Below are 15,855 nucleotides of genomic sequence, written 5' to 3' on the forward strand. Positions count from 1 at the left end.
TTTTGTTATACCTACTTATTAGTTACTCTGTACAATTGTGTTCCGGTTTGGAGTTTTTTTTTGTAATAGGCAACGACATGGGCGATGTATGAATGATAGCCATTCAGTACATCTCCAATGCGCCGACTGACTCTGATTCGTGTATATTATAAATTTTATAAGTATTACAGTGATCGTCGCATATAACATATTTCTTACTTTCACGCTCGTGTTCTGCGGTGAGTTTCGAGGTTATTCGGACAGAACATTCTATTGATATAATAATTATTATTTCAACGCTATAAAGGATCTTCAAGGTCAGGAGACGCTGGAATCAAGCAGAAAATAGAGAAGGTGCGAGGTGCACCTCGTTTAATTAATTCATTATCATTTTTAAATATATTTTTTTATTTGATAGAATTGTATATTCTACTGCCAAACAGTAATACTTAGTTTTGTTATGTTTCGGTTTGATCGTGGTATTTCACGCACCCCCCTGGTAATGGGGAATGGTGATGGCAGTTCCTAGGGCCGTGCCCTATCTACTGCGGTATCCTGTTCGCCGCCCGTTTCTACGGACGGGTCGTTGGGGTCGGGTAATTCCATGGAAGTACCCTAGTGGCGTATGCTGCAGACATCTCTTGGTCCTCCGTACATTCTCAGAGCGATCAAGCGCACCGGATGAGACCCCGTAAGGGGAGGTCCAGCGAACGACCTGCTCTGCGAATGTCTGCGCACGACAGATGTCGTGGTACAGAAGGAGGGTTCGGAGACATCTTGCTGCTGCCAAATGTGTGTTGCGTATGCGTGTCTCGTTGATCGGTTTGAAGAGTTAGTTGGTCAATGTAACTGCACGCACAAGGGACATGACATCTTAGCTCCCAAGGTTGTTGGCGCATTGGTGTGATGTGAGGAATGGAAATATTTTCTTACAGCACCAATGTCTGTTCGCGGTTGTGACTCACTAGTAGGTGGCTCATTTGCTCGTAAGTCTAACTCAAACATATTAAAAAAAAAAAACAAATAAGATTGGAGTCTTTATTTTAGATAATAAATATCACAAACATGTAATACCAACAATATTATATAAATAAAAAAATATATTATGTAATTCTTAAAGTTACCTTATTTATTAATAGGTTTGTATACTGTATATCGTATATAAAAGTATACAGACGAAAAATATATATATATTTTTTATAAATAATAAATATATTGGACAACATCACATACATTACTCTGATCCCAATGTAAGTAGCTAAAGCACTTGTGTTATGAAAATCAGAAGTAACGACGGTACCACAAACACCCAGTCTTTTCCTGCTTAAATGATACAGAACAGAAGAATATGAATCCTCACAATTATATAATAAAGAAAATCAAGCTGAAATGATAATTTTTCTTTTTAAACTCGGCTCAGAATATTGAACCTTTTTGGTTATTTTCCGTTGCGATTTTCAATCAGCTGTTTAAGTTTCCCTCTAGCGATCTTCGCGGTGGACGTGTACGGTAAACTTTCTAAAAAAACAACGCCACCTCGTAACTCTTTGTTTTTTGATAGTTTATCTGAAAAGAATAAATTACAAATATAAATTAAATTACGACAGATTAAAATATTTTTACTTTAATATCTTTTATGGAATACATTTTGAATTGTAAAATGTCAGCAGCGGTAAAAGTAAAAGTAGATTTTAAAACTAGAACTTCGGCTACAAATTTTGATTACTCAAATTACGTTTATCATAATATGTATAATTAAATTAAATTAATATATCCTGCATGAATGTCAACGAACATTAATTACACGATTTTTTATCATCTAAGTTGCTCTGCGCAGTTTCTTGTGAATTGTAGACATTATGTAGCTTTACTCAATAATCTATCGCATATTTTTTTCAAATAGGAATCCTGATATAGTATTAATATAGAGATATCATCTCATCTCATCTCTCAGCCGAAGGACGTCCACTGCTGAACATAGGCCTCCCCCAAAAATCGCCACAACGACCGGTCTTGTGCAGCCCGCAACCAGCGGCTTCCCGCGACATTAACCAGGTCGTCGGACCACTTTGTGGGGGCTTACCCACGCTGCGTCTCCCGGTCCATGGTCACCACTCGACAACTCGTCGGCTCCATCGGCCGTCGGTTCTTCGAGCAATGTGCTCCGTCCACTGCCACTTAACTATGACAATTCTTCGGGCTATGTCGGGTATATATGTATGTACATAGACATAATCTATCGGTACAAGGGGCAACAACATAGTTCCTACGATTGGTGGCGCGTTGAAGATGTCAGGTATGGCTAACATTTCCTACGGCGCCATTGGAATAAAATAAAATCATTTAAAAAAACAATTGCTATGGCGATTGGTAGAGCGGCAAATAGATTGTCATGAGAAATTACATATGCATCCATGACAATCGGTAAATCGGTGTCGAGACCTTTTAATTTCAAACAGATAGACCAACGGGTTCATTAGTCACGCGCCGGGCCTCGTAAATATGAATTCTCATATTTTTCTCATAATGCGTCAAAAGGAGTACAACTTCAAAAAGGTTATATATATTGATGTCGAGTGCGATCAGATCCCATAACACGGAGAGAGCTTACCGGTCACGAGGTCGCAGATCTCCTGCGCGGTGACGGCGCTGCCCGGCGCGCGCACCACGCCCGCGGCCGCGTGCTCGCCGTCCGTCACGTCGCGCAGCCCGACCACGCAAACGTCTGCCACTCCTGGATGCGAGCCTATCACTTGTTCTATCTCCGACGGCAACACCTGCGACTCCCGCTTATTAGATGAGGGTATATACTCCAATAATCGTATAAGCATTTTTGAATAAGACTTGTGCGTAAAAAAGTCAGTAAAATATCCGTCAAGGTAAATTTTGTATAATGTAATATCTTTAGAAAATCATGTCTAGTTCTGATACGCGTTGCACGCGAATTTACGTTATGAAACTTTTGTAAATATGATAAAAATGAAGATAGCGCATGTTCTCCATCATGGAAGAACAGTATCGTAACTCACCGCAGACGATTGTGAAATATCAGAAAGTCATATACGATCATTGAGAGGCATCAAAACATCGTATCCTTCGGTTCTCACGATTGAGTTACGAAATTAATTCTTACGTAAATAATTTTCACTTGGACCTTGGAGTAGTAGTGCAAAAACCTGTATTGAAAGTATAAACCTCGTCTTATTGCCTCGACGGGTGACAGGAGCGCCGATTAATGTTATGCCCATAGGATCAGAATTGCGAATCAACGGGGAAAAGCTTCTAGCATTCTTGCCGCCGCAAACTATTTTTAATGATTTCTTTCGTATAGTAATTACGGCTTACGTGATAATTCCTATATTTGATCAGGCTTTTGATACGTTCAACGAAGAAGTAGTTATCATCCGCATCTCGATACAATAGGTCCCCAGTTTTGAAATATCCGTCCTCCGTAAAGGCCAGCGCAGTTTCCTCTGGGTCATTGTAATATTCCTGAAAAATAATGAAATAAAACGTTACCGTTTAACGTCCTTAATGGCCAGTAGTGACCAACACGAAGCATCAGAAACGTATTAATAGTTGTTGGGACCGTGCAGCGGCAATAAGTCTGCTGCTTCGTGAAAGCTAAACCCATTTTGCACCAAACAACAACACTTAGTATCGTTGGGTGTTTGAAGGGTGAGTGAGTCTTTAACGACAGGCACAAGGTACATAACCACCACCAACCTTGAGAAATATTGGATCCTTAATACCATTTTGCACTAATGCGAGTTGGTATTAAAGTGATTTAATTATTTTTATCCAGCAGTATATTCATCATAATTAATATTAAGAGAGGCCTCAGATATCTTTGATTAAGCCCAATTTATTTTACTTTTGTGTTGTAAAATTGTATTGAAAACGTTTTAAATAAGCCTGCATTTTTTTAATAATATAGGTAGGCGCATGAGCAAATAAGTCACCTTGTGGTAACTGATCACCTCGGCCCATAGTCATTGACGCTGTAAGAAATATTAACCATTCCTTACATCGCCAATGCGCTCCCAACCTTGGGAGCTAAAGTTTTATGGCCCTTTTGCCTGTAGTTACACTGACTCACTCTCCCTTCAAACCGGAACACAACAATACTGAGTACTGCTGATACCTACCCAGACGGATTTGCATAAAGCCCTACCTCCAAGTGAACCAGAAACAGATTCTCTGGGAGAACAATATGCTACACAACGTTAGCTATCCATTGACGACCTCCGTGGTCGAGTAGTGTGTACACCGGTTTTCATGGGTACGCCACTCCGAGGTCTCGGGTTCGATTCCCGGCCGAGTCGATGTAGAAAAAGTTCATTAGTTTTCTATGTTGTTTTGGGTCTGGGTGTTTTGGGGTACCGTCGTTACTTCTGATTTTCCATAACACAAGTGCTTTAGCTACTTACATTGGGATCAGAGTAATGTATGTGACGTTGTCCAATATTTATTTATTCATTGAATTCCAAGTCAATAAAAACAAAATAACATCTCGCCACAGAGCCCCAATAAATGACTGTACGAAAACACTCACCGTAAATCTTAATCCCTTGGCCAACAATTCGCCCGTCACGTTCGGCTCTTTTATTTCTTCTCGACTATCGACATCGACTAACTATAAAAAAAATAACGACAAATATTATTTCATTACTGACTTTATAACTCGTGAAAAGAATCACGTCAATATAAATTTTATGACATACCAACAAGACCTACTTACCCATATACAAGAAAATATACTTTACCCATGTTTAAATTTAAATTTTAATACATAATTAATTCATAATCGACTTTGATATTATCTTATAACATATCAAAATAACTAAATTATTAATCTTTAAGCGATTAGCGCCATTTGCAATATCCTGCTTCGCGCGGGGGAAATAAATAAAAATAAACAAAAACGGTTTATACTTTACTATTTATATAAAATATAACTTTTTCGTAAAGGTTAATATATAATTTATCGTAGATAAGTTTCCATCGAGTCTACCGTACTCCTGTACGAAATTCTTATTATACCCTGTTCAAGCTTAGCTTGACCTTTTTGACAGACGGGCTAGTGATGAGAAACAGAAAATTTAACATATATAACAGTCGATGGAACGATGGAATGCGTAATTAAAATTAGAATTCAATTACTTTTAACTTATTTTTCTAAAAAGAGTTATACCAGCTAAAGAGACCCCAATCAAAAGTACCCCCGTTCGTAACAATAGCTTAATAATGATCTTTAATAAGGATTTTTGTAATCGAATTCGCGTCCCTACCGTCCGACCGATGTAACATTGTACAAGCGTCTATTATTTTCATTGTTTTTATTTAAATTTTACTTAAAAGTCTTAAATTTTTCGGATAACGCTTGAATCTTTAGGAACTTTTGTATTATATGTATTTTTTTAAATATTATTAAATTTTTTAAAATCATTAATTTAAGAAAATAATATGTTCGTCATTGCAAAGTTATGTCTATCAGAAAAATTTACATCTGTCAAAAAGATCAAGCTAACTTGTACAGGATATAACACACTTTCTAAACACGTAAACGTCAAACATGGCCGCTCGTTGGAATTAAAATGTCCTCGCAAGAGGCTACTTGAATAATGTATTTTCTGATTCGATATAGATTTTTATAAATTACCTTAACACTGTAGCCTGGTATGGGTCCAGTTCCACAATTTCCATTCGGTCCCGCAGGGTTTGGTAGGAGAACAGGCCCTATCATCTCAGTCTGCCCATACGCCTCTACAGCAACCATATCGTTGGATAAAAGTTTCTAAAAATATTTCCTTTGGTCAGTACATAAATAGAAACGATTAATTATTTATACTTTTGATAAATAAAATACGAAGAAAAACTTAAATTAAGACAAAACAATATCCGAATGGAACGAAGTTGCTTTCGTTGTAATACATTTACATGAGATAAATTAATAGTTTGAGAACAATTGAACGACGAGAAATAAAATTTATATCAAAACTCCTGTGTGAAACGAAAATAATGTATTATTACGTTATACGTTTTAATAATAATAAAAATGTATGTAACAGAAAGAGACAAATAAAGAATAAGAGAGGGAAAGATACAATTCCTGCCAGTCCACTCTACTCTAAGCCGCGACCCCGTAAACGAACTTTGTTACAGTAACATTGCAACGATAAAGTTTGAATATATCTTCCTGATGAATGACATTTTCATGCATATGGATAATCTTTAGTTTGCACATACAAATGTTACTTATGGATTTATCGTTGGTGTCTTATAATAATAATAAATAAATAGAAATTGTGTTTTTAGCAATTACAGTATCATCTTAAAGAACCAAAATAGCGCTCTGCACAAATAAAATTATTTAAACTTCAGGTTGAATATTGATGGCCGAATGGCCTTGCACAAAGCCCTTAGAACCGGATAAAATGTATGCAGAGAAACTTTCTATTTCTAATGATAAATTTGAACACTTTCGCCAGTTAAAATAATTACCTTAAAACTCAAAAGAACATCTGGATAGATTTTGGATCCAGTGAGACTAATACTTCGAAAGCACGTCAGGTCCACTTCATCCTTCCGACTCACCAAATATGACATATGGGTTGGGCTGAACAGAGCTGATTCAGGCTATAAAAAAAAAAAAATTTAAAAATGGAACGTAATTCGATATTTTAACACGTGTATATTTAGAATTGAATATTAAAGACCGAACTTACATTTGTAAACATATCAAAATACAGGAAAAACAATAACAATAATATTAACTAGCGACTCGCCCGGCTTGGCTTGCTTTCTTGATAAAAGAAATGGAAATCTGCTTTACAAGAAGATATTAGGTAAGTGTGTATACATATTTATTTATATAATTAACATGTACTTGAATAAAATAAATTGAACGAGTCATTTTTTGACATCTTATCAAGACTAGACTTAAGACTTTATCAGGGTAATGTATCGGAGAGGGTACCGCTGGTGTTTAAGTGGGTATTCCGTTCCACTAGGGCGCTAGGCGTCTTGGGCACAGGCTACCACTTCATCTGGGGGTAACATAAACGTAACGCGTTTTTCGAGGGAGAAAATAAGGGTAAAGTTCGGTGATATCTTCTAGATCATTCAAACGTTTTTGTGTAAAAAGTAAACTTGAATCTATATTGCCAATGTAACTAACATGTTTATCTGAATAAGGATTAATAGTGGATTGGAGAATTGCTTCGCAAATAAGTTATAGTTTTATACTAAGTAATTTGTAATAGAATAAAATGTTTATTGTGAGTTAAAAGACAATCACATGTAATTACAACAATTTTCTACTACAAAGTATTTATAAATTATATATAAAAAACCTTCTCGTTTATTGCCGATTCTATCGGCGAAAACCGTATCAAAATACGTTCAGTGGTTTAGAAGAAGAAAGCGGAGATATAGAGAATCAGGTAACAACTTTGTTTTATACTATTTTTAAATCATAGCATTAGTTGTAAAACTTATTATAGAAAAAAATAACACACAGCAACAAGTAACTACATAAATTGTACACTGTACGAGTGTACGAGTGTAAACTATAGAATGGTGTGACTTCAAAGGCGACCCAAATAATTATTTTAGAAATTAATTTTATATTAATTTCTTTCAGACACTGTAACTTTTAAAATAGTAATTTGTAACATGATTATAATTGATATATCTTGATCTCACACGTGGAAGCCCCATGGCAGTTGCCCCGGTTGCCCTATCCTAAATCCGACCCTGTATATGATATTATATAATATACCTTAGATTTATTTATATATGCATTATAAGAGAACTAAAACTAACGAGCCAACTTACAGCTACTCTTGAACTCGCCAAATGCCATATTATTATTAATTTATTTATTTATTTAACTATTGGCCACTATTTTTTTCGACACATTCTCAAAATCAAAATATTCTCTATTCGAGTAGGTTCATAAAATCACTTTTGAATCCCCATGTTACATGTTGAATTGAAGGTAAAAGTACCACCGGTTCGGTGATAAATAAGTATGTCAGCTTTGACAGTTTTTCTAGGGATTCAAATATTCAAAGACTGAAACCTTCTCTGAAACGTGCTGCATCTTCTTGTATAAGTTGTATGTATATTGGGATAGTAGTTTATTTCAGTTGGATATTACAAAATAAAATCACGTTTTATAATAATTATCCAAAAAATCTATTTTTCAATAACTTCCAATGATCCCATTATTTCTCGTATCAGATCAATATTTTTTAGAAAAAGAAGTATGTATATTATTTAATATATATTGTGCCATATAAAATAGTATTAATTAAAGTTTAACAAATTATTATTAAACAACTAATTACAACAATAATTTTATAAGTAAATAAAATTATGTGATATAATTCATTATGACATCCTATGACGTAATGCCGTATTGGAGGCTAGGGTTACTCGGTAACACTTACTTTGTATTTGTTGATAATATCAACCAGGTGGTCAGCATTATCCGGCTTCGACGTTTGAATCATCGTGCTGCTCACAAGAGGCGTGAAGGTAGTTGAAAAGAATCTTGACACCCAATGCACAGGGGATAAGTATAATGACCTTTCTCCTTTCCTATAAATACAAATTATTTGCAATCTTGTTAGCCTAAGGAAATTATTAGGACTGCGAGGACTGTGCCTTGGGAGTGTCTTTCTATCGTTTAATCTTATTATTTAAATGTGCCGATTATAAAACAAAACAGTAAACAGTAGACAGTAACGAACAATTTGAAAATACGTCAATAATTAATAATTAATGTCCCGGAAATTTTGTGATATTAACAAGAATAGGCGTCGTTTTGCACTACCGGGAATTTATATTCGCTTTTACAAGACAGTAACACGACCAAAATAGCAGAATTCAAATTTTAATTGCCTTCTAAGTTTCATTTATATTTTGCGACTTCCTTATTTGTGTTTACTTGTAACATTATATATATATATTTTAATGTAAATATGTATGTTTTAACATTAAAACTGTGAAAAAACAGGAAAAAAGCCAAATAAAAAACATTTGACAGCAAATTGACGCGATATCATTGGTCGAGTGCTTGATCTATGATATTCACTATGGAATTGCGAAAAAATGGCGTTTTGAACGTCGACGAAACTGTTATCGGAATTTTGGAAGCAAAATTAAAGTGGAAATAAGTGGTTAGGTGCATTAGTGTTGTATTATTAATAAAGATAGATTAATCATTAGCTCTTAGTAGTAGCAGACACTTACCATAGCTGAGTTATTAGCAAATCGCATGAAATACGTAAATCAAAGGTATGTTTATCTTTTATTCTACGTCCATTGGAATAGGCTAAATATATATATATATTGTACACTTTTAAATAACCAATAACAGAAAAGCAAAAACACACTTCGGTAAAAAACGATTCATATTTAAATACCCTCGTGTCATGTGATATAATCGCAACGCTACGTTTTAAAATGAAATAGGTGAGCGGTCAACATCGTTGAGAAGGTGATACAAACTCAGACGGGCTTGCAAGCTCTACTAAGATATTTTTAATAAACTTTTAAATGATAAAGTAATACGATATCTATCACACAGACAGACAATCACAATTATTATCTATCGAATTGATAAAAATAACGACATTGCGTAATTTGCTACTCACAGATTTTGTTGATTGTATACTCTCAAAATTGCCAACGTTTTTGTCATGAAGGGCTTGTGGTTGAACGCTGCTGCCTTGACATTGCCCGTGGTACCACTTGTGGTTATCAGAAATACATATATTTTGTCAATATCGAACTCCGCTACTCTGAAAACGAAGACATTTATTTATTTCTTTGTAAAGGCACACTTTAATATACATCGAGTCGAGATGTCCCAGCGTTTAGAGCGAGTGAATTATGACCGATCAAGCTCAGTAGAACACTACTGAATTTTTGTTTGCTTAACTTGAGTTTCAAATTTATCTCTTGTTTGTCGTTGAAGGAGAATATCACGAACATAACTGTCCACCAATCCGCATTGGAGCAGCGTGGTGGAGTAAGCTCCAAATAATCATAACGCAGTAGCGTTTTTACTCGGTATTTTTATGTTCGCAGTGTAACAGGCATAGGGGATATAAAATATTAATTTTCAAGGCCTAAAAATTCAGTTTCATGCTTCTTACTTCAAAAATAACGGATTTTCAACCGCTATTACACCTTGTAGGGGTAGAATATCCAGAAATGCTTTAATACGTATTTACTCATATTTAATCAGTATCCCAAAAATAAAATTTAATTTTCCTTACTTAAAAAAATACGGACTTTCATACTTTCAACCCCTATTTCACCCCCTTAGGGGTAGAATCTTCCAAAATTATTTCTTAGTGGGTGTCCACTCAACAAAACGATCCTACCCCCCAATATTCATGGCCCTAACTTTAATATTTGACGCTCGCCGATGATGAATCCGTCAGTCAGCACGTTATTTTTTATATATTTAAGATGTGTATTTTATTGTCATTAATGGAATTTGTTCTTGGCAGTTAACATTAAACAAAGTTCAATAACACTCGAGATGAATGCATTTCAAAGACTCATGATGACATTAAGTACTCGTATACATATGTTAGTTCGTTCAAGTGTTCACACCTCTCGCTTGACCTAACGAAACGCAAGGACAATACCAAGGTGACAATATACATATATGAATACATGGAAATTTTCGCAAAACAAGTCAGTTGTAAGATCATATAATTATTGGGCTTATCCAAGGAGGTTACCATGACTTTTCGTTGACAGGAGCCCGCAGAACGTTCAAAAATATCCATTAGTTATATTTAAAAGGATCGTGAAGGAAAGCATGTGTGTAAAGTAAAGGATATTACATTCAATAAGCACAGAACCGGATTTGGAGGTCTGGCGGTCCTGAGGCCACAAGGTAGTTGATGCCCTGAATTGGATTAGAAGCCACTGAATATTATTTTATAAATTAATTTGTACAATTTAATTTATATCAGTGTCTATTAAAAACAGTAATTAGTGATATTATTGTAGTTTGACTATATCCAGATATCTAAACATAAATGATATTAAAATTCTTAACTCGCTGAAACTTCTATTGCGAGGCCCTTCTCACGTGGAGGCCCCAGGGTAGCTCCAGTTCCCCTAAATCCGGCCCTGAATTAACTAGTTTACCGATTCTATAATGAACAAAGACTGACTTTGAATAGTATCAGACTTATCAATGGTATTATTATTTACTTCGTACAATACTTGATAGTATCAATAGATAAGCAGGCTAATACACTTATCAACAACCAAATTACGAATATGCGGTTACTAGGAAAAAAGACAGGTTCTTAATCTTTATTTACGGATAAATTTTGACTATGCTATTGATAATGGCTGTGTTAACTTTCTATCTACTATACTAGTCTATTATCTTCTAGAAGAACTATTCTATGTCTTGTGGATCTCATAGCTTGATTACTTGATTCAGATTCGGATGCATAAAATTAATTTAAATTTTTAATTACAATAAAGATGTAAAATAATTTTAAAGTATTCTGCTTTGAGCTTCCAGTCATATAGTAACGTCAAAACCAACTAAAATGTTAGAAATGTTTGCCTTGATTATTTTTGGAACATTTTATGCAAAACCAAAGTAAATTTAACTTTATAATTATACGTAAGTTAATTAATTCATCTTGAATTCATTGTCATCAAGAAGAAGATAGAATAATTAATCAATAAACGAATAATCGACTGTAGAAAGTCAGTAACTGATTAAAGAGGCAATATACGGTTTTACAAGTTACAAAAGATCTCAAGTATCAAATTGCCTCTGTTCATAAATTTAATGAAACGCTAAGGAACGTTTGTTTGCATAAAACATTATAAAACTAGTGAGATCATTGCACGCCTTAGGAATGAAACGATAACCTTCAATTTCTTTGTCATATTGAAAATAGTGTCCGAACGTGTAGAGTTTCTTTCGCAGGTCCTTTTCAAGTCAGCGTATTTTCGTTCGTTCGTTCGAATTTGAGTTTTTAGTCAATACTTGTTTTACTTACTGAAAGTCTGGTTCCGGATGCCCAGTGTCATATTTCTGCACAAACTTTGTTAATGTAGACTCCTCCCCATCGAATGCAATCAATTTTATGTCTAATCCAAGAGCGTTTGCAGCTTTCGCGTAAATGTCGATGGATTCAGTCTGGCAAAATGCTATTGTCGGTTTTACCCTTTTGAACAGTGTATATATTTCCTCTAAAATCAATAACATTACAAATTAAAACAGTTGTTATGATTTTATTAGTAACATTACCACTGCTGGGCAAAGTTCTTTTCTCTTGAGAAATATTGGAGTCTTAATACCATTTATGTATTTAAAGTGATTTAATTAACTTTATCCAGCAGTATATTCATCATAATTAATATTAAGAGTGAGGCCTCAGATATCTTTGGTTAAGCCCAATTTATTTTACTTTTGTGTTCTAAAATTGCATTTTAAACGTTTTAAATAAGCCTGCATTTTTAGATGTAAATTTGCCAATTTTTTTTATTAAATAGGTAGGCATATGAGCAAAGGTGCAAAGCAAAGGTGACTCACCTTGTGGTAACTGATCACCTCGGCCCATAGTCATTGCCGCTGTAAGAAATATTAACCATTCCTTACATCACCAATACGCTCTCAACCTTGGGAGCTAAAGTGTTATGGCCCTTGTGCCTATAGTTACCCCGACTCACTCATCCTTCAAACTGGAACACAACAATACTAAGCATTGTTGTACGACGGTTGAATATGTGGTGATTACCCCTAGTAGATACCTCTACCCAGACGGGCTGCACAAAGCCCTAACCTGTATATCTACCAACCCACAGCGTTCCCTTAAACGAAGATTACACTTAGCCAACAGTGGTACCATTATAGTCTGTGATGTAACCAGAATTTATTTCTCCACTTACCGTATTTGAAATACGGATCGACGCCCACAATCGGTAAGCCATTAAAGAGAGCCGCGTAAAACGGAATATGAATATTTAAGTGGTTTCTTCCGCCAATAGCTAATACGTCTCCCGGTTTCAAACCAATAGCTCTGAGAGATCTCGCGAGACGAATAGATCTCGATAATACTGACGCATATGTTTCCTCCCCACCAGTTGCAGCATCTATCTGAGAACAGAAAATAAAATACAACGTAAAAAAATAGTATATATCTATGGTAGGCACTTTTACTTTTTTTACAAGGATTTATCACTTTGACCTTCGCCATGTTTGACAATACATAGTATATTTATCTGTGCTTAAATAAAATGTCGTTAGCATATAAGATTTTTGTTGAATTGTATTTTTTTTAATTAAGAAAATATTGTCTTTCTAGATAAGATAACCAGTTAGTAGTTAGATTTAAAAAAAAAAAAAAACTAACCTGTTTTATCATCAGAGCTATTTAATGGTGTAATTTATTAGATGTCATAAAAAATATAAGAACACTAATAATATATATAAAAAACGACTCGCTTATCCAACAAGAATATTGAGTTTTTTTTAGACTCAGTCTTAATTTAGATAGGTATAAATATAACTGACCTGAAGAACGACGTCCGGGTATCGTTTCAAATGTTCAAAAACCAAATGACCGATATGATAGTCCGGACCGATATCCATGGTGACACCGAACTATATAAATAACACAGCAATATATCAGTCCGACGTACAATTACAGGATTTAATTTATTTTAAATATTTTCGTTGTGTGCGATTATCGCAATTTTTGTAAATTTTCCAAGGTAAATATATCTTAGAGCGACTTGTGACTCGTCTCAACTACGAGTGACTTTAGTTAACGGATAAAACGTCTGCTCGTCATCACAGAGGAACAAACAGTAAACACATAGTACGTGCAATATTATATATATGTAGATATATTTGTATATCAAAGATAATTCATTGTAGTGGAAGTATATAATAAACAGATTATTCATACAGTTTGTCTGTGCCTTCGCATTTATTACGATTTTAAATGGTATTTGTTTATAATTTAAAAAATTAACACTAGTTCGCCCGCGGCTTAGCCCTTGCTGGGAGGGGGGTCGTAGGTTATCTTGTATAAAAACGTAGCCGATGTTCTTTCTTCGGGTTCAAGCTTGCTTCATACCAAATGTTATCAATATTAGTTTAATGTTTTAACCGTGAACTGGTCATAGACAAACAGAATATCTTTTGTATTTACAATATTAGAATACATACATACTTTTTGTTGAGTTATGTTGTTATGTAAGAGAAATATGTCGTGTAGTATTTGCGTGTATTCATTATCGTCTTTACCATAGGGCACACGGGGCACTTGCCCAGGGCCCCCATCCTGAGAGGGCCCCGAAGAACCGACAATTTGTTTTACACGTTTATGCTCACGTCGACTGCTATACATTATGTTTTCGTAATTGTCATGTTTGTAAGAAATAACTAACATGTTTATCAAAAGGCTAGTGACGATAGTCGATATTAAAAGTTGAAAGCTACAGACGTGCTCTTCATGATAGAAAGAGATATACTATAGCCTTAAGATTGTACAACCAATCAGATTTCTACAAATTACCGCACCGTTTATTTGAAACTATACTTAAGGCCTGGCTATAAGTAAATTATTTGTACATGGTAGTAAATATCTACCAAAAGGGCCCCAAATTCATGAGTACCCAAGGGCCCCAGCATAGCTTGAGACGGCACTGCGTGTATTGTATATACCGCTGATACGCAAAGAGCTCCTGTCGTTATAAGCATAGTGTTGGACTTTATGTCAATATGGTACCTCAGTGCCGATTGGTCGATAAAAATAAGGTCGAATGTAACCGACACGTCTAGGGTGTATATTTTTTTATGGAATATAATTATTATTTCAACTAAAACTTCGCACATTGCATAAACTACTAGCGATCCAACGCGTCTTCACGCTACAATTTATTATTACAGAAATTACTATGGTATAAATTTATAGTCACCCTGTTATAGCATTTAATAATTATGTCGACTTTCGACCATTGAAAACTTTTTAGAATAGGCTATTTGACAATGCGAAAAATAAAGTGTCTATTAATGTAAGCAGTATATATTATGAGTTTAGAAATGATTATTTAGTAACGAAAGTTGAAAGTAATAATTAATTTATTCAAAAATCCATAAATAAAAATGCATTTTTTTAAACATTTGTCACGTGCCACAAAACGCTCCTGATTGGACGGAATTATGATGACGTTACTTGTTTGTGAACCTCGTTCGCCTACTGTATGTGGATTATGTGTGCCACAGATTACACTACAGGCAAATGACGTCACCGACCCCATTGCAGCGCCATATTGTCAAAGTACCGTTTTCGCGCGCTATTTAAATATTGAATTTGATATTTTTCAGCAAATATGTACTAGAATTAAAACACTACTTTTACTGAGTTCCTTAACCTCTACTAAATAATATAAAATGGATTTTATTGAATCATTCGCTCCGAAGATTACCTCTACATATAAACAAACAACTTATACTTCTTTATCATATTAGTACAGTTGATATTGATAAAAATACTAAAAATTAAATTAAAAAATAAAAATTATATATTTGCACACTTGCACAATACATTTTTTTTACACAAGTAACCTTGGTTTTATTCATCAACAATATTCATTTTTTTTGTAATTTTTAAATTAGTCATTTATTTTTATTTCTTTTTATTTTTCATTGTTACTATAATTTTTAAATTTGTCATTTTGAAAAGAAAGATGTTTCTTTTGGAGTATTTATTATTTTAAGTCGTACCTACTATTGTTTGAATCGGAGATTGAGAACACTAGCATTTTACGGATGTGCAATTACTTTAAACCGTCCGACCAATTATG

At 34.5% G+C, this 15,855-nt stretch overlaps 1 protein-coding gene across 1 annotated transcript; it reads right to left on the reverse strand.

The window, feature by feature from the left end:
• Nucleotides 1-1,290: 1,290 nt before the first annotated feature.
• On the reverse strand, nt 1,291-13,840 carry LOC113393703 (luciferin 4-monooxygenase-like). The gene is made up of 11 exons (XM_064218331.1): nt 13,556-13,840; nt 12,931-13,138; nt 12,039-12,231; nt 9,645-9,791; nt 8,436-8,586; nt 6,484-6,618; nt 5,642-5,776; nt 4,535-4,615; nt 3,325-3,471; nt 2,591-2,756; nt 1,291-1,545 (listed from the first exon to the last, which is right to left on the reverse strand). The coding sequence occupies exons 1-11, from the start codon at nt 13,631-13,633 to the stop codon at nt 1,418-1,420; spliced, it is 1,569 nt and encodes a 522-aa protein (XP_064074401.1). The 5' UTR covers nt 13,634-13,840; the 3' UTR covers nt 1,291-1,417.
• Between the last annotated feature and the right edge of the window lie 2,015 nt (nt 13,841-15,855).

The sequence above is a fragment of the Vanessa tameamea genome, chromosome 21 (assembly GCF_037043105.1).
Source record: "Vanessa tameamea isolate UH-Manoa-2023 chromosome 21, ilVanTame1 primary haplotype, whole genome shotgun sequence".
Classification (NCBI taxonomy): domain Eukaryota; kingdom Metazoa; phylum Arthropoda; class Insecta; order Lepidoptera; family Nymphalidae; genus Vanessa; species Vanessa tameamea.